Genomic DNA, 23,936 nt, shown 5'->3' with positions numbered 1-23,936 from the left:
CCGCCCACTCGGCCCGAAGTGCCGGGGGATCACCGCAAGCTGCCGGGGGGGCGGTCGCAGGTGCATCTCCCGACGGGCCGGGGCCTCGGTGCTGTGCCAGGGGCGCCTTTGGGCCGTGGCCCTGATGCCACGAGGCTTCCTGCGGCACAGGCCAAAATGGAGGGTGGCGGTGGCCGCCCATGTCCCTTCCGGGGCCCGGCATGGACGGAGCCGTGACTCAGCAGCCCTAAATCCCTTTGGGGGTGGGGAGCAGTCACCAGAGCAGCCCCCTCTTCCCCCACCTCCCGAATTGCATGTGGGGGGGGGGGGGGTGTTTCTGCAAGGAACAGTTTGGCCACCAGAGGTCGCCCTCCCCTTACAGACAGCCTCCCTGTGCCTTACAGCCGGCTCAAGAGCCCGGTGGGGCCCGGAAGCCTGCGCTCTTGGTAGGTGACCGTGGCCAAATACTCGGGGGCATCCCTGAGCAGGTGTGCGGAGAGAGCCATGCGGGGCGGCTCCCCTGCATCGCCTGCTCACGGAGCTTCTGAAGCATGAGCAAGACGATGCTCGGGCTGCACTTTAGAGTGCCGAAAGCAAACCTCCTGCGCAGAGCTGGGCGTTCTGGGCAGGAGGAGCCACAGGCCGGCGACCCTGAGGGTGCTCCTGCCGAGGGCCATGCAGAGCTGCCTCCCTCTGTTCCCTCTGGACGGAGATGATGCCTTCCTTTCACGCTGTTGGGGGATTAGCGTCCCCCCCCCCGCCATGTCCTCTTCCTCTTCGTCAGGCACTTGCTGTTTTTCCCCCCCTTTTTTAAGAGAACTCCCTTCCCTCCTGCCCTGCATGGGGCAGAAACTTGTCACAAGCGTGGCCAGGCCCTTGCCTGGAACCAGCTGAGCCTGCCTGCGGAGCCGCGGGGCGTGCGAGGGAGGGAGGGGCTCGCCGTGCTGGGGCAGCCCAGCCCAGCCCAGCCCAGCCCAGCCCAGGGGACAGGCTGTGCTTTGCCCGTCAGCAAGGCCACTGCGATGAACGGCCCACGAGCGCGTGGGCGCGGAGGAGCACGGATGGCGAAACGGCCTTGGGGGGGGGGGCTCGCCCTTGTGCGCCACAGGCCAGCTGCCCCCTTGGCCCCCCTCCGGGAGTGTGGCTGCCTGCAGGGAGAGGCTGGGCCGGGGCCAGACGCACGGGCCTTGCTCCCCCCGAGGAGCCTCCGCGCTGCAGCCAGGCCCGCGTGCAGAGTGCGTGAGTGGAGGGGCTGGGGAGGCGCGCCCCCTCTCCACAGGGGCCCTTGCAGGGCTGAGCGGGCCGCCCCTGCCCCGGCCGGCGGTGCCGATCTGCTCCCACGCGGAGCCGCAGCCGCCCCGCCGGCAAGCGAGCCAGGCCGTGCGCACCGCGCCTGGTGCCGCCCCCACACGGAGACAGGCTGTTCTCTAAATGCCAGCGGAAGCTGCTAATGAGCGGGCTAATTAGCTCATTAATTGGCTAATGCGGAAGGCTTGGAGGAAGGTGCAGAGCGGGATGGCAGCACCTGCCCGGATGGAGCGCAGAGACCCGCTGGCTCCTGCCCTTGACTGTTGGGCCTGCAGCGTTCGCCTCGAGCAGGTGCTGAGATGAGGGGGCAGAAATCTTCCCCTTCTGGGGTGGGGGGTGGGTTTCCCTTCGGCTGCGGCTGGCCAGGCACTCACGGAGCCGGCCTCACGTGCCCCCTGGGCCTCCGAAAGGGGGAGCACTGCTGCGGGAGCCGCTGGGCCAGGGTGCCGCTCACAGGGAAGGACGGCGCCCGCTGGTCCGGAAGCGCCCCAAGCGCGCGGAGGTGCCCGATGCGGTTTGCTGATCACACGCCCAGCCGGGAAACGAGCGCGGTGAGGGCAAAGGAGGGAAAGACCAGTGGGGGCAGCGGGCAAATGCTTCGTTTAATGAGGCCCTGGTGCCGGAGGCAAGAGGTTTGGCCCAGCCCGGCCCGATGTCTCGGTGGCAGAGAGGTGCTGGCGCGTCCGTCTCCGGTTCCCAGAAGAAGAAGAAGAAGAAGAGCTGCGCATGCTTCTAGCAGAGTGCCACGAGGAGGAGGGAGGACGCGAGCACCGCGGGCAGCAGCCAGGGGCGGTCCCCACCGCTGGGGTAGCCATAGCGGGTCCGGCAGGCGCCCTCCAGCTCCTGGAAGGCGATGGGCGTGTCGTCGGGAGGGACGGCGCTCTTGGCCATGTCGTCCCGCACCTGGGCAAGGAGAAGGGCGGGTGTGAAGGCCTGGGGGGCCGTCCCGGGTGGGCATCCCGGAGCATCCTCCAGCAGGGGCCGGGGCGGAGGGCCACGGAGAGCCCGGCCACGGGTGCCCTGCAGCCGGCGGGCCCCACGCTCACCTTCTCCGCTTCCCTCAGCACACGCAGCAGGTTCTCGGCCAGGGCGCGCTTCACGTCCTGCTCCGTCCAGTTCCTCCTCAGCAGCTCCCCCACCAGGTCCGGGTACTTGGAGACGTCCCCTAGCCCCTGCGGCACCCTGTGTGGGTCGCAGGAGTGCCCAGGCGGGCACAGAGAAGGAGTTCAGCCCCAGCTGGAGGAGCACCACCCCCCCCAGGAAGGGCCTTCGAGAGCCCCTCTGCGAAGACAGACCGGCCATGGCCCACGAGTGTGTGTGCACCCGTTGCTGCCTCTGCTGTGGGAACGGCACCGGGTTTCACCACAGAGATCGCTGTGTGGACGGGCCCGGCCCGGGGCCTGCCGCAGATACCTGGTCACGCCGTCGTAGTCTCCCCCGAAGCCCACGGCTTCTGGCCCAGCCAGGCGCTTTACGTAGTCCAAGTGGTCTGGGCAGCAAGAGGGGCAAGCCGTCAGCCAGTCCTTTGGGAGCAGTCCTCCCCTCCCCGCCCCACCCACCTGGCGCCCCTCACCCCACCTGACGTACCTGCGACCTGAGACAGGTTGGCCTCGGAGCCGCAGGAGACGTAGTCGTTGTAGAAGTTCACCATCACGAGGCTGCGGGTCTTATTCTGTAGCGGGGGCGGGAGAGGCGCCACTTCAGGGCGGGGGGGGCGCAAGGGGGCGGCTCTCGGGCTGGCCTCCCCACTCGCCAGAGTAGGGCTCTCCGTCCTCCCGCCCGAGGCCCTGCGGCCTCTCCCGGCCTCTTCTCCAGAGCCGCGGGAAACCCAGCCAACGAGGGGCTCCACGGGAATTGAAAGCCGCCTCCCGCTGGCAGCCGGCCTCGGCCCGCCTTCGCGCCTCCGGCAGGGAAGGGTCCGGCCGTTGCTTGTCCCAGCTGTGAGTGGACGGCCTGCAGAGGCAGCGCCGTGAGCGTCGGCACGATGACTGAGCTTGCGATGCGCACTGGCGCCAACTTTCCTGGCCTGGAGCACTCCGCTTGCGCTGGCTGAGGCTGATGGGAGGTGCAGTCCAACGCAGCAGGCTGCACCAGGCTGGGGGAGACGGGCCAGCTAGGGAGGGGCCGGGGAGGGGCCGGGGGCCCTCCTCGCGGCTCCCCGCTCGGCTCGCGGACCAGCCCCAGCGGGAGCAGCCGTGGCCGCCGGAGCCACTCACCACTTGCAGGAGCACGTCGTCCGGGACATTGCGCCGCGAGGGGCAGAGCGCATAGGCCGAGGAGTGGCTGAATATCACGGGGGCTTTGGAGATGTTCAGCGCCATCTTCATCGTGCCCACCGAGACGTGGGACAGGTCGACCAGCATCCCCAGCCGGTTCATCTCCAGGACCACACGCTGCCGGGCGGGAAAAGGGGAAGGTTGCTTTGGCTTCCAGGGCTTATGAAATGGGAGTTTCCCTGCAACCCGGTCAAGACAAAACCTTTGGTGACCCGGCAGATCCCTTCTGAGGAGGCACTCCTGGAGGAGCTGGAGGGGGTTGTCCCCAAACTCTGGGCGGTCTTTCCCCACTTTTGCTAAGCAGCATTCAATCCGTCGCAGCGAGTCCCCACTTTCCTTTTTCCGGTTCCGGGCCTGGAGCCTCACCGAGACCCGATTCCAAGCTCCCGGCTGGGGAAGGCAGGCTGGCGCATCGGATGCTTGCTGGCTGCCGTGGCTGCTCCTGGGCCACGCGTCACGCCAGGGGAGCACTGTGTCCTCGGCCCTGACCATAAAAGGCCTCCCTCCACCGCAGGCGATGAGCCCCCCCAATCCCGGCAGAGGCCCCGCCTACCTTCCCAAATTCCGACAGGCCATGGTGCACCGGCCGCTCCTCCTCCGTGTCCACCAGCCAGTTATCAGCCCTGCCGAGCGGAGCATCGGGAGGTTAGGCAGCCCCGTCGCTCCCCCCGGACGCGGGGAAGGGGCTTTCCGCGTGGTTCTCAGCCACAGCGGCTCCCCGATACAGTGCTCAGGAGGGAGGGCGCCCCCCTCAAGTGCCCCTGCTCCAGACGCACGCAGGTGAGCGGCGGTCTCGCCCGGCAGAGAGCGGGCCCCGCAGCAGGCCCAGCCTCCGGCTCCCCGCGTGCCCCGCCAGAGCGCCTACCAGGGCGTGTTGCAGCTGTGGGTGAGGGTCATGTAGCGCACGCCCAGCAGGTACAAGGTGCGCAGCACGGCCAGGCTGCTGTCGATGGAGTGGCCGCCCTCCACGCCGATCAGGCTGGCCACGTGGCCGCTCTGGAAGGCTCTCTCGATGCCTGCGAGGGAAGTGCGGCCGGGGGCTGACCCAGGGAAAGTGCAGGACGGGGCGCGGCTCTGCATCATGCCCTCCCCGCGGAGCCCCTGCCCACACGGGGAACCGGCGGGGCTGCGCACGGCCGGGGCGTCGAGCGGGTGGGCGACTCCTTGGCAGGCACCTGAGCCAGGTGTGCCTGTCCTGCTTGGCCCTCCCCGGGCGGCCGGCTGGCCGGGCCCTGACACACCGCGCCAGATGGCCTCCCGTTTGCGCTCTCCGGAGGGCGGCCCGCCCTGGACTGCCGTGGCCTCCCCGTGGCCAGTGTCTTCGGGGCCTTTCCAGCCGGGCGAGGAAACTGCCCCTGCTCCCCGAACGTGTGGACCCTTGCCCTCCCGGGGGCACACCGCCCCACCCAGCCCGGGAGCCGCTCCCTGCCCGGCCGCCCCCCCACACCTTACCTGCGCTGTCCGTGACGCACTCAAAGACGTCCGGGTACCGCTGGCACATCCGCTGGATGACGTCGATCTGCTCCAAGGTGCGCCGGACTGCATCCTTGTTCTGGGTCTCGCAGGGCACGTAGGCGGCCCAGAACTGCACGAGGGAGAGGGGCGAGAGAGAGAGCTGGGGCGCCTTGCTGGCCGGCACGAGGAGGACATGCGCCGGGGAAGGCTGGGCTCCCTGCCACTGCCCCGGCACAAGCGGGTTTGGACGGCGGCGTACAGCTCTGCTCCCGCCCCTCAAGTAAAGGGTCTGCGGAGCTGGGAGCAGTGCAGGAAAGGGCCTGAGCTGGTGGGGGGCAGGGCCAACTCCCGGGGAAAAGCTGCAGCGCCTGGGGGAGCTCAGCCTGGGAAAAGGAGCAAGAGGAGCCCAGAATTGCGCACGCTGGTTTTCTTTCTCCCCTGTAATTCTGGACGCCTGTGGGGTCACCCCCAAAGGTGACGGGTGGGAGAAAGAGAGCTTGGGTGCATAAGCAGAAGGCGTCCTCACCCAGAGCGGAGCTGAAGCAGCCTACACGCACCCCTCCCCTCTGGAGCCCCATGTCTGGGAAAGAGTCTGGCCGCGCTGGGAGCCATCGGGGTGTCCACACGGGCCGGGACGGGCGACGGGTGGAGCGCGGGACGATCTCGCGTGCTTCTGAGCGGGCCAGCGGAAGCCCCGTCTCCCCGGGCCCCTACCTGCGCCCCCACGTGCCCAGCACGCAGCTTCGGGATGTTGGTGTGTGTGGCTTGCAGCTCCGTCAGGCTGGCGTTCTTCAGGGAGAGCTGGTTGTTGAACAACTTCAGCAGCTGCCAGGGCAGGTCGTTGTGCCTGCAAGCACAGAGGGTGGCCGTGAGAGAAGGCAGGCGAAGGGAGGCGGGCTGAGCCGCAATCCGATGCCAGGGAGCGATCCTGGATTTACGCGCCTTTCCCGTCTAGCCGTGTTACGTTTGTTATTAAATACCTGTGTGCAGGTAAGCAAATGATCACCGCTCAAGAGGATTTGCACCTCTGTGTTCTCTGAGCCACCTGCTTGGCTTCCCGCAAGCGGATCTGAAACCTGCCCTGCGTGCCGGGAAGTGCGCTCGGCTGGGTGTATGCGCCACTCGCAGCTGCACGCCACCTTCCCGATGAGGGCGAGGAATAGCCCTCCCCTCCTCCTCCTCCTCCTCCTCCTGCTTCCCAGGATCTGAGAACACATGGCAACACCCGGAAACAGTCCGGTCCCCTTTCTTGAGACAGCCCTGTTCGTTCAAAGAAACTGGTTTACTGGCTGCATGATTCACCTCTTCACTAAGCCCCTCACTTAATGGATTCCATGGAAATGAATTTGCAGACGAATCACACCTCACAAGGAAGTCGGTGAAATTTGCCATTTAATAAAACCCCAGCACTGGCTGGTAGAGACAAAGGCCAAGGTCAACCTGTAAAAAATCTAGAATAGCGTATTAACGATTAACTCCAGTCCCCCAACATTGATTGATTTTATTAGTCGCTCAAAGCCATTTTGGTCTTCCTAGAGCGGGGCAGACACCCAATGGTCTTTGGAAGTTTTGGACCTTCTCCCGTGCCACCGGCCGTGCTGATGGGAGTCGCATTCCAGCCCCCGGGAGGACTGGGAGGACTGGGCCGGCTCACACGCGTGTTCCAGCTCCTCTCTCAGGTGACGCCACACTTGATGTGAAGCTGAGCGAGAGGCGGATCGCAACAGGCCGTTCCCGAAACTTGCTCGCAGCTTTCGGCACACCTTCGCAAGGGAAAGATTTCCCAGGCAAGGTGCTCGCCACGCCGATCGTGGCACGTGGAATCGGGTATGGAAAAGTCCTCTCAAAAGGCTTTGTTCAGCCAAAACTTGGAGCGGTATTTCTCTGGGCGCGAAAACACGAGCTGGAAGCTGTTCCCAGATGTTCAAGATCAAGGGGCATTTGGCTCCCATGCCTGGGGCCGGGTGTGGCTTTTGAGGCCGAGCTGCAGTGCGGGTCGCCCACCAGGGCCTGCTGCTTGGGACGTGTGAACAGGCGCTTGCGCTGGCTCGGGCACCCAGCTGCTCCTTCGGGGCCCGCAGAGGACAGCCTGACGGGCGAGTCGGTGGCATTCCTGACGCAGTTCAGCGCTGTCGGCGCAGTCGGTTGCCCTGACCGAGGGCTCGGCCTTCTGTCCTTCCTCTTCCCATGCAGGAGGTGCATCTTGGCACGGTGCCCGCTTCCCTTTTGATCTGGAGTGCCCCGCTGCATGACGGGGGCATTTCAGGCTTGCGCCTTGTGAGCGCAAGGCTTGCGAGTCAAGAGAGCGCTCGGTTTGGAAAGGGAGATGACTCTGGGCAGCCCCTCCCACATCCTGCCGGGACGACCGGGGGACAGCCCACGGTTGCCCAAACTGGAGAACTGCAAAAGCCGGCCTGCGTGGCAGCTTGATTCTCCAAACGGGCTGAAGGAGGGGTCCCGCTTGCCTGCAAGAAGGCGAGCGTCAGCGAGGCAGGAAAGGCTCGCGGTGGCTCTGGAGAGGGGGCGGCCTTGGCAGGGCCCCTGGGTGCTGCTCCCGCACTTCGGGGCCGGCTGCAGCTGCTCAAGCGGCTCTGTGGGAGCTGGGGCTTTCCCGGGCGTGTCGTGCCACTGGGGCTCAGGTGACAGGCCGACCGGCCCGGGCCGGCTTCTGAGGCCCACAGCAAGCCGTGGCTTGCTCCAGAAGCCACCCCGCAGAAGTGCACCTGGCTGGAGAAGCAGGCGAGGCTGTGCACACGGGGAGAAAAAGCCTGTTTGCCACACGGCTGGCGCCAGGGCCGTCTGAACAGCATGATGGGCCCCAGGCCAAGCAGTGTCCTGGGGCCCCTACGACGACGACAACTACTGTTAGTTTTGGAAGGTTTCCAATTTTCCAAGGGTTTACACAGATCAGTATGGGGCCCACGGGCAAGTGCCCCTCAGGCCCATGCGGTAAGACGGCCCTGGCTGGAGCAGCCGGCGCCTGCGGCCTCCACGGGTCCTGATGCCGCATTCGGCCACGCTGGGCCCGAGCCGAGCCCCTGCTGTCTCTCCAGCCTGCCGGCAGAGCCTTGACACGGGTGTCGCTGCACGATGCACACGCCTCTCTCCTCCGGGGCCGCTGGCCCTGCCGCCTCGCCGCCCCCGGGCTTGCCGGCAGCTGGACAGCTGCATCCCGCGTGCTCGAGCCCCTGCCGGCCCCGTGGGGGTCCCAGCTCCTTCCGGAGGGGACCCCTGGCTCCCTGTGCTGGCCTTTGGCCGCTGGGCTTGCAATGGGAACACATCCTGCCGCTCTTCCCACAAGCCGTGCCAGACGGGCCCGCAGCCCAGGAACGCCCCCGCGGCCTGCCCAGCTCGGCGTGCCTTTGCGGCCACCGTGCTCCCGCTCCGCTGCCCAGGCAGAGGCAGCCTTGGGGTGGCACAGGCTCTGGCTGCCCACTTCGAAACCCTGACCGGGCCTCCTCATGAGCGGGAAAGCACTCTGCCCGCCCTCAGAGGCTGTGCTTAAGCCCCATGGCAGGCTCAGCAGCACTCTGACCTCACGGCCGGGACTCGAGGTGCTGGAATGCAGCAGTGGGTGACTCGCCCCCTTCGCCTCGGCCGTGGGGGCCCCCACTGACTCCCCAGAGAGCCGCAGGCGGGGAGGGCCGGGGCAAACGGGCGGGTGCCTGGGCCGGAAGCTCCGCGTTACCCTTGGACTCTGTGCCAGATGCTTGGGCAAGACACCCTCAGCCAGCCGCTCCCCACGCCACACGGGCAGCCCTGCTCCTCGCCCCCTTCGCCTCGAGCTGCTGCTTCAGGTGCAAAACCGAGCGCGCCTTCCCTTCGGGTCCGGGGTCAGGTGTGGCCACGCCACACCATGGCTGGCGGCAATGTGAGGCCCCCGGCTCCTGCCCGGTGCCCGTCTCTCCCTCCCAAGGGAGAGGTGCAGCCCAGCCCCCCCCTCGCATGGCGGCAGAGCTGCAGCCTCCTGATAAGAGCGCAGGAGCGGCAGCCGCAAGCAGGCCCGGGCAGGCTGCCCTGGCAGAGCCTCTCCCAGGCAGATCTGGGGAGCAGAGTGCCTCGCTGGGAGCGGCTCGACTCGCGGCCCGTTCGCGCACCTCCGGATGGCCCCACGCCGTGGGAGATCCCCTGTGGCAAAGGGCCAGATCCCACAGAGGAGGCCGGCGTGCCCGTCGTCGCCCGAGGCTTTGGGGCGGCTTTCTGCCCCTCCGCACTGCAGGGGGACTGGGCTTACCCGTCGACCAGAGGCGTCTTGTTCATGAGCTCCTCCGCCTTCTGCCGAAACGGATCCGCCGCTGAGCAGAATGAGAGGCCGGCGAGCAGCAGGCCGGTGGCCAGAAGAGGCGTCCGTGTGCGTGGGGCCCCGGCCCGGGCCATCCTCCCGAGGTGCCGTCGAGGGCCAAGCGATTCCCGCAGACGCCCACCCTGCACCCGCGAGCTGCCCTGGCCTCCCTCTGGCAACGGAGCCCTGAGATGATTCATATAAACAGGAACTATTTCTACCGCTAGGCCACTCCAGTGTCAAGGAACAATTGCCTGGGAGGAGCCGCCGGCTAACTCGGGCCGCCAACTTGCGCTGCCTGTGGAAGCACTGGGGCTGCCCCGCTCCGGGGCTTGTAGGGCACAGTTGGCCAGGGGCCAGCGGCTGCCTACCGGCTGCCCGAGAGCGTGCACGTTTGCATGCTATTTGCATATGCTAATCCACCCAGAAGGATGCAGGTTGAGACACCACGGGGCGGCAGTTGACACGCAGATGGGGCGCCTCCCAGCGCATGGCCAGTGGAGCGTCTCCCTGCCCGGCCGTGACAGGAGGGCCTGCGAGCTCCCGCCGTCCTTCTGGCGGCACTTGGCCTTTCAGCCACACGGAGACTGGGCAGCTTCTGCTAGAGGACTGTCCTTGGACAGCTCTTCGGAGAGCGAGCTGCCTCCTATAAAGCAGGGCACCTGCCCCACGCTGTCAGCTAGGCAGCGGGCTCATGATGCTGACATCACTCCCCCACGTGGCCTCAGCGGCCCTCCAGCTGAGGGCCGTGGGGTGCTGGTGAGCATGCCCTTCGGACCCCTCGCTTCACGGAAGAGCAGCCGCCCGCGGGACGAAGCCGGCAGCCTGCAGTGAGCGCTGGAACGTCTCCCACAGCGCTGGGCACTCCGATCTCCCTCGGGCATCCATCGGTGGAAAGGGACTCCCCACTGTGGGGACCCGCTTCAGTCCTTCCAGCCTCTGCTCCGATAGGCTGAAAGCTCCCAGAGTGGCGTTCGGGCCGGGCCGGGCCGGGCCAGCCCTTTCCCTTCTGGCCACCCGCTTTTGCCTGTGAGTAGAAGGCCAGGTTGGCACAGGGTGGCCTCTACCTGCTCGGCTACTGGCGGGAATGGAGAGCCTGGAGCTGACAGGGGGCTTCATTCTGAAGTCATCCCGTGACACTCCTCCTGTGGGACTCGGCCGTGGGGCAGCCCTCCCTCGGGAAGCACAGTCGGCTCCCCAGGCAAGGACTGCGCCTGGGTGGCTTCTGGAGCAGGGCCTGCCCTGGAACCGTGTGCCAGTCGCTCCCTCGGGAGCACGAGGACAGGGGAAGGTCCATCCGCTCCTTGCACCGCCCGGCCTGGCTTATCATGCGGAGGAACCTTGGCTGGTTCAGCCAAGGGACACGCGTCCCCACCCTGCCGGCAGAAGACACCTCGAAGGAAGGCAGCGTGGGGCAATGGGCGTGGCGGCAGAGGCGGGAGAGGCTGGGGAAGCTGGCAGCGGACGGGCCGCCAGTCCCCAAGGCCCGCAGAGCAGAAGCGGAAGCCCACGCGAGGGGAGGGGAGCGGGGCAAATGCATTCCCAGCTTCGGCCGGCCGGGACGGATCGCGGACAGGGCCTCGGGCCGGCGCAGGCAGCGCGATGCCGACATTAGCCCGGCCTGTGGCAGGTTCTGCGTCAGGCGCAGTTGGGGAGGGGTGGCAGACGAAGCTGCCAAGGTCCCTGCAGCTCCGCGGGCAGCGACGGTGTGGCCGCGGTTGGAGTGCTGGGGGCGGTTCTGGTCATCCGGAGGCATCGCCGCAGAGTAGACGATTCCGGACACACGGAAGGAAGCGCCAAGCACTCCGCGAGACGCGTTGGCGGCCCGAGCCCGGCTCTCTCTGAAAGAGGATTGCACACATCCAGGGAGAGCTTGGCATGGTGATGCTTCTGCATGAACCGAAGGGCACGAACCGTCGCTCTCGCATCCTCCTGCTGATGCTCTGGGACCCCTCCATGGCTTTCAGCGGCATGGACCACGTAACCCTCCAGGGAACTGTCTGAGCAGGGCCAGGGTGGCCGGGCTGCGTGGCTGCTCCACTCATTCGTGGACGGCCAGGTCCAGCAGTTGCCGTGGGCGAGCCCCTGCCAAACGCGCTGGCTCTGACGCCTCAGGCTCTGGAAGGGGTCATTCCCCCCACCCCACCCCACCCCCGCCGCCATGCTGCAGAGATGGGTTGTTTGGAGGCTCAGAGAGCTGTGTCATCAGTAGCCTGATGACTCACAGCTGTCTCTGCCTCTCTCCCATGCGCTCAAGGCCAGGGATGGGCTGGGGGGCAGAAACACGGGGAATGTGCGTGCTAAAAGGAATTTTATATATATATATATATATATATATATATTTACAGCTGCTGTAAATTGCCTGTTTGCAGGCAATGCCCCCCTTGCCACCTGGATGCGGGCCAGATCCAGGTGAGGCCCTGGAAGTGCTTAATCACTGCCTGGGGTGATGGGCACGACGCGGGTGCAGGGGGGGAGCGCTGCCAGTGCGGGCTCTGCCTGTCCCGGCGGATGGCAGCCGATTTTGCCCTGGCAGGAGGGCTGGCCGTCCTTTGGAACTGCTGGTGGGTTGCGGTGCTGAGCACCTCCACCAGCACAGGCTGGCGTGCCGGCTGCGGCCCACCTGTATACGGAAGGGCTGGCCTCGGTGCTCCACACTCTGGCGACGGACTGGTCACTGGCTAGTCAACTTTCCGCAGCGCACCGTTTGTGGGGCTGCCCGTGAAGACAGCCCAGGGGCTGCTGAGTGGAAGTGGGGCCAGGCCACATCGTGCCAGAGCTGTGCCCGCCCGCTGGCCCTGGGCTCATTTGCCAGGCCAGGCCGAGGTGCTGGTATGAGTCTGCAAGACCCTCCTTGGCGTGGATCTGCAAGGACTCTTTCGCTCTCCGGCGTGCCTCGAGGCGAGAACCTGGAGCCCAGCTGGCTCAGCGTTCTGGCACCACGGAGCTTCTGTGGGAGATGGCCCCAAATGGCCCTCCGGTGTGGCCTTCAGACCTTCAGTGGGAAGCCTTTGCTGTGCTTCTCGGATGACTTTAGGGTCTTTCGATTCTCCCAGCCCTTTAAAAGGAATTGGGAACTGCTGTTTGTTTTATTTTCAGCACTGAGCTTAATGTTTCCTTTCCTTCCCCACGTTTTTACTGCTTGAACTATTTTTAAAATATTCCGGCTGATTTTAAAACCTTTGCACGTCATTTAAATACCTTTGCTTCAGCCACAATCTCTCCCCTGGTGTCTCGCTGGAAGGTGTCGTTTTCCTAAGCCTAATTGGCACGTGGAGGGGGGAGCTTGGGGGCCCTCAGTGCGCCAGAAAGGAAGCAGGCCCCCCCTAATGTTATCTCCCTGAAAATTCCTCCCTGCATGGCAGCTTCGCTTAGGAAAAGATTCCCCACTGGCACCAGAGGAAAGCTTTGCTTCTGAGCTTAAGCGACGTCTGTGCTGGGGGGGGGGCGCTGGGGAGCACCGCAGCATCTGGAAGTGGGGGAGCAAATCTTCCTCCCTCCGTCCCTTCGGTGCTCTTTGAAACCCCCCCCCCCCCCCCGTGGCCCCGAGGTAGAGATTCAGGGCCCGGGAAGTCGGTTAGGTCGCCCCGCAGGCCCGGTCCGAGCAGCGCCTCGTCTCCACCTGCCCCTCGCCCGCGAGCAGGTGGTTTCCGCCAGGAAAAGCTCTGCCCCGCGTCACACGGCGGGGCGGCTGTTCGCTGCACATCTGGGGGCTCCGTGGGGCAGCCGGCTCCCCCCCCCCCGGGGCTGCTTCTCTGACCCAGTTCGGAGGCTCTGAAGCCAGCGACTTTTCCACCTGGACGGTTTGCTCACGCGCCCGCCTGGCTCCATCCAGGCCGTGCGCAAAGACGCGTGGCACGTGTGCACGCGTGCCCCGTGGAAGCCCCGCGGGGCGGGTTGGCGCTCTCGCCCCGGCGCGCATCGTCGCCTTTTGGCCTGGCCGCTGGCCGGGCCCTGCAGGGCGGGAGCAGCGGGCGAGGGCGAGCGGCCGGGGAGGCGGGCCGGTCTGCGGGGCGCCTCTCGCCGTGGAAGCGCGGCGCCTCCAGGAGGCGCTTCCCGGGGAGGGCTGGCGCGCCGCCCTCCGGCCCGGCCCGGCCCGGCCCGGGGGGGGGGCGGGGGCGGGATCGCTGCCCGCCCTTGCCTGCGTGGATGCGCGGCGCGGCCCCTCCCGCACGCGCCGCCGGCTCGGCAAGATGTCCCGGGGCGAAGAGGCGCAGGGCTCCGCGCTGCGGCTCGACGTGACCGAGACCTTCGCGGGCCTCGCCTTGCCCGGCCACCTCCACACGCAGGAGTCGCTGCAGCTGGCCCGCGCCTTCCCCTTCCGCGGCACGGACGCCCTGCTCGTCACTTACCCCAAATCAGGTGAGGGTCGCTGGCCGGGCCGGGCAGCGGCGCCCGGGAAGCAGCCCCGCGCCCGGAGCGCGCCTTCTGCGCCTGCGGCGGCAAGAGCGCGGCGCAAAAGCGCGGCCAGAGCGGCCGGCCAGACGGCCCGAGTCGCCTGGCTGCTGTCGCTGCCCCCCCCCGCCCCGCTGCAACCGGCGCGGCCACTTCTCCGTCCCGTGCGGGGCCCCCTTCTCGCAGGTGGTGCACGAAGGGTGGCGAGCCACGCGGGGCCCAGGCGGCTCGTGCGGACTTCCAGCTGAGGAGGAAGCGCTCGAGGTTTGCGTGTCCCTGCCTAGGAGGTCGCCCTGCAGCATTCCAGCTGGGAACTTGACTGGAGCCGAACGGCCGAGTGGCCAAGAAGGGCTCCGCCAGTGCTGGGCCAGCCGTCCAGGGGTGCCCGGAGCCCGGCTGGAGCGAAGTGTTTCTCGGGGGTTATCTCTGCTTTCCTTGCCCCCGCGCTGGCCCCCAACGGCTGCACTGAGGACATGGAGGCAGCCACTGCTCATCCGCACAATCTGTGCCCAGAAAATGCGCACTGGCTGTACAGCTTGTCCTGCAAGCCGCCCGCTGGTGACCAGGTCTTGGTCAGGGTGGGCTGGCGGAGGGTATTTGGCCAGAGAAATGGGCTTGGTGCCCTCTTGCCATGTGCTGGGAAAGGAACCTGCCAGGGAGGAGTCTGGGTCACCTGCACAGGCCACCCTAGCCATCCCTGGGAGGCATGAAAGGGCAGAAGGACCATTATTTATATCCTGAATCATCTCCTGATGCAGCGGTTATTCGACTGACTGCGGGGAAGTCTCTCAAGGGCTTGTGCAAGACGTCTGAGGCGCAGCTTTTACTATTAGCTCACCAGCGTTCGTTCAGCAGCCCTTTCTCCTCTGGGTTGGACATTTCAGGGAGCACCTGTTGCACCTCGTGGGCAGGAGCCAAATCTTTCCTGCTTGACCGAGTGGCTACTGGGGGTCGCAGAGTCCTGAGTCCAATCTGTGCCAGCCATCTTCTGACAGTCTCGTGATCATTAACTTCAGGGTAAACAGCTGAGGCGCTAACGAAAAATGCGGCCTGAGTCTGTGTTTAAAAAAATCTTGCAATGGCTGAATTATACCCTAAAATCATTTCTGGGGTTCGTTGCATGAATCTAGCAATGTCCCAAACTCTAAATGTAGCTGGGGCCTGAGCGCCATCCAAGTACCAAAACTCAGCGGGGACATCCTTGTCCGCAAGCGGATCCGCCTAAAAGTTGCCCAACACTCAGTTTGTGTAAGAAACCCTGGATGTGTGGCAATGCCGTCTGAGGCAGGACTAGCCCTCGATGTCCCGCAGGGCTCCCAGCAGGAGCCAGAGGGTCCCGGCTGAGTCTTGCGCACACCACGCGCCCTGGTCCCCGTGGCCCTTCCCAGAGCAGGGCTTGCTGCGTCTCCTTGTCAGGCCGCCTTTAGCTGGGCTTCTGTTCCCCTCAGCGGCTAAAAAGGAACCGTGTGTAGCGGGGGCAGCCAACCCCCCCCAAAGCCTTTCACTTAACTTTTAAAAGTTTAAAAACTTTTCAGCAGTGGGACCTCAGAGGCTGATTAGCTGCCTGGAGAGTCTTCTCTGGAACCTGCGCCCCCCTTTAAACCACTAATTAACAAACCCTAGGAGGAAAGTGCCAGCGTTGTCCAAGGCTTAGCATGATGACCGCTAGCCTTGCGCTCTCTGTGTCTTATTATTCTGCAAGTAATCGCAAATCTTTCACATCACCCAGCACTGGTGCCACCTGTGTTTTGGCCAATGGCTTCAGGGGAGATGGGAGTCGCAGTCCAATCCCTCTGGGAGACACCAGGTCAGGGAAAGCTTGTGTGAAGGGTGAGCTTGCTTGTGCCCAGCAAAATGAGGCTCAGTTAGGGTGGCTGTCCCCAGAGACCCCTGGAGCTGTCACCTGTTGGAGGTGCGGCTAATCGCATTGTTAAAATAGTTGACGATGATTCTGTGATTCCTTCCCTCCAGGGACCACCTGGCTTCAAGAGATCCTGACCTTAATCTACAGCAAAGGAGATGCAGAGCCTGTGAAGACCCTCCCCAACTGGGTCCGGACCCCCTGGTTGGAGCACACCTACTTCAAGAGTTTGCCCAAGCAAGAGCAGGACTCCCGGATCTTCACCACCCACCTGCCTCATCGGGTGTTAGCAGCCACCTTGAGGAAAACGAAGCCCAAGGTGGGTGTGGGACAGTGGTGGGGAACTCGTGGCGTGCGTGCCACGGCAGGCACGCAGCGCCCTCTCTGTCGGCACACCGGCCAAGTCGCCCCGGCAGCCGAGCATCGGGTAACCGCGCACATGGGGGCCGTGCGCACCATCCTTGGCTTGCGTCCTGGAGTGGCTGCAGTCTCTGCAAACCCAGAGGTGCACATCCGCAGAGCGGAAGTCCAGAAGGCCTGCCCTGCCGTCCTTGCTTCGCGCTTATTCTGGGCGAAGGGACCCCTGGCCGTGGTCTCTCCAGCTTAGGCGGGGTTTTGGTCTGTTTTTCCCCCTTCCTGTTTTCCAGCAGAGAAAGGAGACGTGGGCAGCCCTTTCCTTTCAGGTGGGCTGTCAGGTTGACCTGTGTGGTTTCCTTCTTTTACTCCCACAGGTGATCTACCTGGCCAGAAACCCCAAGGATGTTGCCGTCTCGTACTACCACTTCAGTAGAATGGCCAACTTCCTGCCTGACCCTGGCTCCTTCGACGAGTTTCTCCTTCGCTTCTTGGATGGCGCAGGTGAGCGTGGCGGCTGCCGGGCATGGCCTGGGGGGAGCCCGCCGACCCACTGCGGCTCCTCCCCTTCTCCACCCTGCCCCAGAGGGGCCTCGTTCCGAGGACGTGTGGGTCGTTCTGGGTTAAGGAGTGCGCAGCTTTCCGTGGGTGCCCAGGCCCCTCTGCCTGACCGCTTGAGGCTGCAGAAGGTCACGGGGCTGGAGACCCCCCCCCCCGGGGCCTGCAGGCTTTTGCTGACGTGGAGAGCTCGGACGAGTCGGATCCAGAGTCTGACTCTGTCAAAAGGCAGCTGTTTGCGATTTGCTTTGTTTGGGTAATGGCGGTAGGAGCGGCGGGTGGGGCTAGGAACAGTTCTCCCTTTGCGTGAGCGTTGAGAGCTTTTTCCTGGCAAAAACATGTTAAGCAAGAATTCAGTTTCACGCTTTCTTTCCACTTTTTTGGAAAACTCAGAAAGGAATAATAATTTAGTAATTCCTCCTGGAAAGACCAGGAATGTTCCCGTCAGTGTGTCTGAATTTCCCAACTTCTTTCATGGTGGCTTCAGATCTGCTGCCTCTCATGTTAGAAGAAACGAGTCGCAGGACAAGGGGGGCTTAATCTCGCTGCACCCCGCCACTTTTCTGCGCGTGTGTGAACCTGGACGGGAGCTCAGGGCCGGTGTTTTCAACCAAATGAGCTGCATTGGCCACCTTCAAAAAATATGGGGGGCGCAGGCCCTTTGCAGTGGGGGGGGGGTGGGCAGGAGATGCATTGAGTCGGGACATCACCGGCTCGAGGGGACACTGGTTTGCTCTTTGGCTGAGGCTGGACGAACCTCATGGTGGCAGGCGACACGCCGGGAGCCTGGCAAAGGGCGCGGGCTGCGCCGAGGGCCCTGTCCTCCCGGGGGGGTCAAAGAGGGCGCGCTGTCCGGCTGACCTTGCTGTCCCCCTGCCCCTCCCCACACAGTGCACTTTGGCTCCTGGTTTGAGCACGTCAAAGGCTGGCTCAGCTGTCAGGACGAGCTGACGGTTCTGTACCTCACCTATGAGGAGTTATACCAGGTGAGCTGCCTTGCAGGCAGGTGCAGGACGTGGGCTTTGACTGGGCCTGCTGCACCGGGAGGGCAGGCGTGAGGAACCCAGCGGCTGGCGGGGGGGGGGGGGGCTGGGCGGCAAGGCAGACACGCCACGCGGCTGGGGGGTGGCCAAGTGCCCTTCCAGGTGTGGTGGGACCCCTGAGCCCTCGCTCTTGGGGATGCTGGCTAGGGCTCATGGGAGCCGTCGGCCACGATCCAGGGATTGAAAATCTGATGCCGCTGTTTCTAGCAAGGGCGGGTGACCTAGACCTCTCTCTGGCGCTCCCCCCAGGAGCTGGAGGCCTCGGTCGGGCGACTGAGCGCCTTCCTGGACCGGCCTCTGCAGCCGGGCCAGGTGGACGCCATCCAGAGGCACTGCAGCTTCGCCTCCATGCGCGAGAGCCCCATGGTGAATGGCGCGCTTGTCCCACGCGAGATCCTGGATCCCAGCAAGAGCCAGTTCATGAGGAAGGGTACGTGGGGGGGGGTGAGGCGGGGAGGGTAGCGCGAGTGGGGGGGGAGGGCAGCAGAACATGGGACACGGAGCCAGCCTGCCAGCTGGAGCGGCTTCGTAGGTAAGCTGGCGCGCCTCTGGGGCCAGGCACCTCGCCTGCCTGCGCCCCTCACTTGGGCCACTGCGTGTGGGCAGCCAGGCTTCTGGGGTCTGCTCTGATCTCGCCAGCCAAGCTTTCTTCCGCTCAGGTATCGTTGGGGACTGGAGGAACCACTTTTCCCCGCAGCAGAACGAGCTGTTCAGCCGGAAATACCAGCAGGAAGTGGGAGACCTGTGCCGGCATTTCCGGTGGGCCTTGGACTGACCGCAGCGAGATCCGGCACCAGCGATGAGCCCTCCTGGCCCCTGGAAGCCGGACCCCCCCGAGCCGGGCGTGCAGGACGGCTCGCTGGTCCTGGGACCGTCTTGCCTGGGCGGAGTTCGGCTCTCAGAGTATCAGAGGTGCATTGCTAGGAATGTGCGAATAGCCCGTCAAACGCAGCTCAACCCATTTTCGCTCTTCACATGCGCTTTATGGCGAGATCCAGACTTCAATACTGGTAAGAAGTATTTTTGGGGCAGGCTTGTGTGACAGCCTTGCTGACGTTTTATGTCGGATCGATCAGCTGGGGCTGGCAAAAGCCGAGGGAGGCAAGCGCCGCCCCGCTGGCAGTCCGCAAGAACTGGGAGAGCTCCGCACTTAATTGAAAAAACATCTTTATTTCTATGAAATAGTTTTCCTTTATTCTTTTCTCCTAGGAACACAGCATTTATAGGGAAAGGGGGTGTGAAGGGGGGCAGTGAAGGGATTTCATTTCCGCCAAGAACTCCAAGGCGCAACTGAATTTCTGGAAGACTCGGATAGCAAGAAAAGGTGTCATTTCCCTGCCTCACAACAGCTGCGGAGTGGAAAGGGACCCCTGGAATGCAGAGGGCAGGAAGCGCAGCTGTCCAGAGGGAAGGCAGAGCTAACGCCCTTCCCCAAAAACAAGTGTCCCGCTTGTTTATGGCAAAACACCGCAAACAACTGCGTCCTAATCTCCCCCTGCCCCCCACAGCTCTACATGACCAGCTGTACTTGCACGGGGGGCACAGAAAAGCATCCCTACAAAGACACCCCCCCCCGCCCTCTGAAAATAACGCACGCCTCAGGCCTGTCTCCTCATACAGTCCGTGCTTCCGTGGCTGCCGGTCCGAGGATCTTGGGTGTGGGAAGGGGAGAAAGAGCGAGCGAGCGACACCCACCTCCTCGGAAATTCTCCCTTCTTGAGTCACCAAGTGCCCCGTGCAGTGCCAGTGTCGGTGGGCCCCAGGTCTCGCAACGCCCTGCATTCCTCCCAGCAGCCGTCCTGCCTGAGGCTCGCAGGGAACTGAGGACTGCCTTTCGTGAACACAGCCAGGAAGGCCTCAGAAAGGCCTCGCTGGCGGCAATGTGGGAGGCGACGCGCTTTGTGGGACCCGGCCCGGCAGCCAGAGGGCATGGCTGTGGGGAGAGCTGCCATACCGGGGCTGCCGGGTGTGGGGCTGGCCGTGCCAGCGCTCCCCCCACAGCGTTCTGCGGGTGGCTGCCCTTTCTGCGGGGGCTTTGCTTGTGTCCCTCCACCGTCCCTGCACCCTGGCTCAGCTCTGGTGGAGAGGGTATTCCCGGGAACAAGAAATCCGTGCCGGTGTCGATCCGGCCCTGTTGAGGCAGAGAAGGATCCCCCGATGCTCAGGGTGCCTCTTCCAGGGCACGACTCGCGGCGCCGAGGGGCCTCTTCCTGTTAAAAGCGCACGCCGGATCATCCCCTTTGGTTCCAGTTCGGAACTGGCTCGGCATCGTTGGAGCTTTGGCAGACGCTGCAACGGGCCAGAAATTTAAACCTCGGCGAGGAGAGGCAGAGGAGCCGTGGTGCGTGACGGGGGACGTGCCAGCACCAGCTCCCGGGGCACAGATCCAGCCACTCGCGGAGGAGGAAATGCATGGCTGAAACGCTTAAAACGCAAGAGCCAGGCCACTGAAAGGGCATTAAAAGCAGGCTGCATCACCTTAGGAACTGCAACAGTTACACTTTCCCAAAAGTCTTTTAAAAAGCTCTTCCCTTCTCTTGGTCCGGGGGTCCCTTTCCGTGCTGCCTTTGCCATCCTGGCGCCCTGCAGGTGTGGCGGACTGCAACTCCCATCATTCCCAGCCGGCTAAATGGAGGCCCTGGGAGTTGGAGTCATCACAGCCGGAGGGCAGCAGGTGTGCGGGCGGCTCCCCTGGGGCAAAAGGGTTGTCCGAGGGCTTGCATGTGGGGGGGGGGGGGGGGGCCCTTCCAGGCGGGTGCTGCAGCCACGAGGCCGGCCACCAGAAAGGGCCACTGCTGTGCCCTGGGTTGCACGGAACGGCAGTTCGCAAGAACAAGGGGGACCAGCCCGGCCGGTGCCACGTCACTCTCCGCCCTCCTGGGCATCCGGCTCTGCGGGAAAGTGGTGCTCGCCCACGGCCAGCGGCGGCTCGCGGCCGGCTCACCCGGCACCTTCTGCGAAGAGCACGGTCCGTGTCCTTCCCTGTGCGCCAGTGCCCACTCTCTCCCACGCGACGTGTCCTGCCGAGCCACGTGTGAAGCGGACCCGAGGACGCCGTGGTTCCCAGACGCGTCCAGCCTGGCTTGGGCGCTACAGCTGGGCCGAGTCTTCCAGGACGGGCAGGGGGCAGTTGGAAGAGGAGAAGCTGCTGGAGCAGCCCGGCAGGAGGGCCGGAAGCACCCCGCCCCCTCCCGCCACGTGGCAGCAGGACACGGGGCCCGGCTGCCCTTGCTCCCGCCGGCCGGGGCAGCACAGCCTGCGCCCAACCTTCTGGAACCTGCGCCGGAAGTTCCTGTTGATCCAGAAGTAGACAAAGCAGTTGAGGAAGCCGCTGCCCGTGGGGAGCCACAAGGCCACGAACTCGACCCATTCGTGGACCCTCCTCTGTGTGAGCGCTGGAAGCAAGAGAGAGGCGGTGGGAGGCCGGTTCCACGCAGGGCTTTTCCCTCGCCCCCTGCCCACGATTCCGGCTGGTTGCCCTCCTGTGGCTGAGGCCACGTTCTGCCCGGCCAGGGGCCTGCTCTGACCCCGAGGTTCCCCAGAGAGCCCCCCTCCCTGTGGCCGGCTGCTCCAGCTCTGCTCCCCTCCTCGGGGGTCCGAATGCCTCCAGGGCGGCAGTCAGCCCTGGAACCAAAGCATGCCGTGTTCTCCCCCTTCCCGCACCGCCACCGGCCCTGGGAGGGGCCTACGGAGCTGCAAGTGGCCTCCGCTCGAGCAGCCCGGCCTGTGCATGTTGACGTGGAAGCGCGTCCTGCGGAGTGACGGGCGCACTCCTCGTAAGGGGAGCGGCTCCGCAGCCTCAGCACCTCACACGCCCACAACCGTCTGGCAGCATCTTGTGGCCACAAGCTGCCCCCTTCCGGGCCCAGCCTGCCCCGCGGGATCCCAGGCAGGAAGGCAGACGGCCCCACCCGGCGTCCCCCACATGCCCTGGACTGCAGCTCCCATCATTCCCGGGCACTGGGAGCCCAGCACGTCGAAGGCCCCTGGCCGGGCAGGCCGCCCTCACCCGCTGCTCCCCAAATGGCCCTGAAGGCGGGCGCCGGGCAACCTGCGGTGTGGCCACCGATTTGCCCGCTGGCGCTCAGATCCGGGGACAAGCCAGGCATGCCCGCTCCCCCTCGACTCGGGCCAGCAGGCACGCGGCCAAGCGGCGAGTCCCACGGGGGTTCCCACCGAGTGGCCATTGCGTGGCGCCCTCCCTTCTAAGGCAACCTGGCGGGACGGAAAGGGGCATGGCTTCGCGGGGGTCTGGGGCGGGGGGCACTGAGCCCCGGAGCAGAAGGCTCCCCTTTGGGCGCAAATGGGTGGGCTGGGAGGGCAGGATGCGGAAATCCTGTGCAAGAGATCGACCGTACAAAGGCCTTTTGGAATAAAAGCCGGAGAAGCGGGGAGGTGGGTGGGCGCGGGGGGGGGGGCACAGATGCCACGTGGGGAGCCCCCCGGCCATGCGGCGACTGGCGGAGCGGAGAGCCTCCGGGTGAGAACTGCGGTGATGGGCGCCCCCCTTGGTTTCTCCCCCCCGGGCCCCCCCCCCGAGCCGCAGCCCCCCGCCCTGAGCGCACTCACAGTTGTACAGGAGGATGGTGATGCAGGGCGCCCAGCAGACGTAGAAGCCGACGACCACGGGGAGCAGGACGCGCGCGGCAGCGTCCAGGGGCAGCAGGCGCCGCCTCCTCGGCCCCGGGCCCCTTCCCCGCAGGGCCCCGACCCGCGCGTCCCGCCGCCGCTGAGCACGGGCCGCCCGCCACAGGCACACGTTCGTGAAGGTGATGGTCGCCGCGGCCGGGCAGAAGAGGGTCCCCACGATCAGGAGGGAGTAGGCGGCGTTGGAGCCGTAATCCGGCTCGCACAGGAGCGCCGCGGCGGAGAAGCGGACCCGGAGGACGGCTGCGGGGGCCGGCAGGGCCAGCGGCACCAGCACGAGGGCCGGCACGAGCCAGGAGGCCGCGATGAGCAGGGCCACCCGCCGGCGGCTCAGCAGGCGGTGGTAGCGCAGGGGGAAGAAGACGGCCACGTAGCGCTCCAGGGAGACCCCGGCCAGGGAGTAGAGCGAGGCCCCGAAGACGCTGGAGTTCAGGAAGGCCACGGCCCGGCAGTAGGAGCTCTCCTGCTCGGCCACGGCCTCCGCCGGCCCCGGCCCCAGGGCCAGCCCGCGGGACAGGTTGAGCGGCACCACCAGCACGGCCAGGGCGGCGTCCGCGGCCGCCAGCGAGAGCAGCACCAGGCGGCTGCTGTGGCTCCAGCCGGACACCGAGGAGGCGGCCACCGCGACCACCAGCCCGTTGCCAGCCACCACCAGAAGGCCCAGGACGCCCACGAGCCCGGTCTTGAGGGCCCAGCTGCCACACCGCTGCCAGAGGCCGCCGCCGCTTGGCCACATCCCGGGGAGGCTTGCTTCTCCAGGGGGGGCATTCCCAGGCGCCCGCTTCTCTGCAAGACCCTCGGGTTGCCTGGCCCCACCAGGGTGGGTCGCTGTCTGGACGGGCACACCTGTCCTCATGTCTCCCCACACGTGTGTGCCCCACGACTCCCCTGCTGCCCCTGGCCCCACCGGCTCTGGCTGCCTGGCCGAGGGCGTCCCCCTGGCCTCAGCACCTCCCCGCTTCTGGAGAGCCAGGGCAGCAGCCAGCCCGAGCAGCAGCAGCACGGAGCAGCGAGCGGGGGTCACGGGGGGCATGGCTGCCGCGGCCTCTTGGCCTGCATCCGCGTGGGCAGGCCTGACAGCGCCTGCTTAGGGGGAGGACTGTACCAGGTGTTCCCTGCAGCGGCAGCATGGAGGCCGGCGGAGGAGGGCCGAGCCAAGCCGCTGCACCTGGAGCCCCTTCCCGAGGGCCTGTAGGAGCAGGGATCTCGCCCAGCTGGCAGGGGCCGGCCCGGCCCCCCCACCGCTCCCTCTGCTCCCTGGAGGTCTTATCAGCGATGCTGAGGAGAAACACCTGTCGCCTTTGCACAGCACACGACTGCTGCGGGGGCTTGCTAATACCTTCGGAGGCCAAAACAACATCCGGACTGTTCTTAGCAGGTTGGAAAAACAGGCAGAAATTCCTCTGACTCCATCACTTTCCCAGTGCGTTTGGCCCAGAATATTTACTTCTGGGCATGTGCAGGAATGTCGTGAGGAGAGGAGAGCTGCAAATGGGAAAATGCCGCTGGGATCCAGGCAGCTGAGGACAGAAGGGGGGGCTTCTCTTGCGTGCTCAAAGCCTCGCACAAGCACATGGCTTTCCAGAGGGCCCTGGACATCTGCTCCCACCAGCGCCTGCACAATGCACGTGCTTTGGGGCCGCAGCTCCCCTGGGATCCGCTCTCTGATGCCGAACCCTCTGATCTTCTGCAGCCGGTGCCCCTTTCAAGTGGCCGCAGCCCGGCTGGAGCCTCCACCGATGTGGCGCTGCGCTGGCCCCTTCCACGGCTGCCTAATC

General features: G+C 65.5%; 3 protein-coding genes across 3 annotated transcripts; 1 reads left to right on the top strand and 2 right to left on the bottom strand.

Annotated features, from left to right (window-relative positions):
• Positions 1 to 1,870: 1,870 nt before the first annotated feature.
• Positions 1,871 to 9,592, bottom strand: DPEP1 (dipeptidase 1). Its single transcript, XM_044427832.1, has 10 exons — positions 9,253 to 9,592; positions 5,733 to 5,865; positions 5,016 to 5,148; positions 4,429 to 4,579; positions 4,117 to 4,186; positions 3,504 to 3,680; positions 2,875 to 2,959; positions 2,701 to 2,776; positions 2,334 to 2,469; positions 1,871 to 2,190 (listed from the first exon to the last, which is right to left on the bottom strand). Exons 1-10 carry the CDS (start codon positions 9,498 to 9,500, stop codon positions 2,020 to 2,022), a joined length of 1,380 nt encoding a protein of 459 aa, XP_044283767.1. The 5' UTR covers positions 9,501 to 9,592; the 3' UTR covers positions 1,871 to 2,019.
• A 3,889-nt stretch (positions 9,593 to 13,481) lies between these two features.
• Positions 13,482 to 18,646, top strand: LOC123022239 (sulfotransferase 2B1-like). The gene is made up of 6 exons (XM_044427839.1): positions 13,482 to 13,662; positions 15,667 to 15,875; positions 16,288 to 16,414; positions 17,360 to 17,454; positions 17,761 to 17,941; positions 18,171 to 18,646. Exons 1-6 carry the CDS (start codon positions 13,494 to 13,496, stop codon positions 18,284 to 18,286), a joined length of 897 nt encoding a protein of 298 aa, XP_044283774.1. The 5' UTR covers positions 13,482 to 13,493; the 3' UTR covers positions 18,287 to 18,646.
• A 1,955-nt stretch (positions 18,647 to 20,601) lies between these two features.
• Positions 20,602 to 23,191, bottom strand: LOC123022398 (D(4) dopamine receptor-like). Its single transcript, XM_044428096.1, has 2 exons — positions 22,081 to 23,191; positions 20,602 to 20,906 (listed from the first exon to the last, which is right to left on the bottom strand). The coding sequence occupies exons 1-2, from the start codon at positions 23,189 to 23,191 to the stop codon at positions 20,602 to 20,604; spliced, it is 1,416 nt and encodes a 471-aa protein (XP_044284031.1).
• Positions 23,192 to 23,936: the final 745 nt, after the last annotated feature.

Source organism: Varanus komodoensis, unplaced genomic scaffold (genome assembly GCF_004798865.1).
Source record: "Varanus komodoensis strain SLA01 unplaced genomic scaffold, ASM479886v1 scaffold19, whole genome shotgun sequence".
NCBI lineage: Eukaryota > Metazoa > Chordata > Lepidosauria > Squamata > Varanidae > Varanus > Varanus komodoensis.
The sequence above is the reverse complement of the archived record's forward strand: the minus strand, read 5'-3'. Positions and strand labels throughout refer to the sequence as shown.

Excerpts from the sequence above, each read along its gene's own strand:
- DPEP1 (XM_044427832.1), bottom strand. The coding sequence starts at position 9,500 with ATGAATCATCTCAGGGCTCCGTTGCCAGAGGGAGGCCAGGGCAGCTCG. Across the intron at positions 3,681-4,116 it reads GCCTGTCGGAATTTGGGAAG|CGTGTGGTCCTGGAGATGAA; the intron begins GTAGGCGGGGCC and ends CCCGCCCGGCAG. Across the intron at positions 2,470-2,700 it reads GACTACGACGGCGTGACCAG|GGTGCCGCAGGGGCTAGGGG; the intron begins GTATCTGCGGCA and ends CGACCCACACAG.
- LOC123022239 (XM_044427839.1), top strand. The coding sequence starts at position 13,494 with ATGTCCCGGGGCGAAGAGGCGCAGGGCTCCGCGCTGCGGCTCGACGTG. Across the intron at positions 15,876-16,287 it reads TGAGGAAAACGAAGCCCAAG|GTGATCTACCTGGCCAGAAA; the intron begins GTGGGTGTGGGA and ends TTACTCCCACAG. Across the intron at positions 17,942-18,170 it reads GAGCCAGTTCATGAGGAAGG|GTATCGTTGGGGACTGGAGG; the intron begins GTACGTGGGGGG and ends TCTTCCGCTCAG.
- LOC123022398 (XM_044428096.1), bottom strand. The coding sequence starts at position 23,191 with ATGCCCCCCGTGACCCCCGCTCGCTGCTCCGTGCTGCTGCTGCTCGGG. Across the intron at positions 20,907-22,080 it reads CACCATCCTCCTGTACAACT|CGCTCACACAGAGGAGGGTC; the intron begins GTGAGTGCGCTC and ends TCTTGCTTCCAG.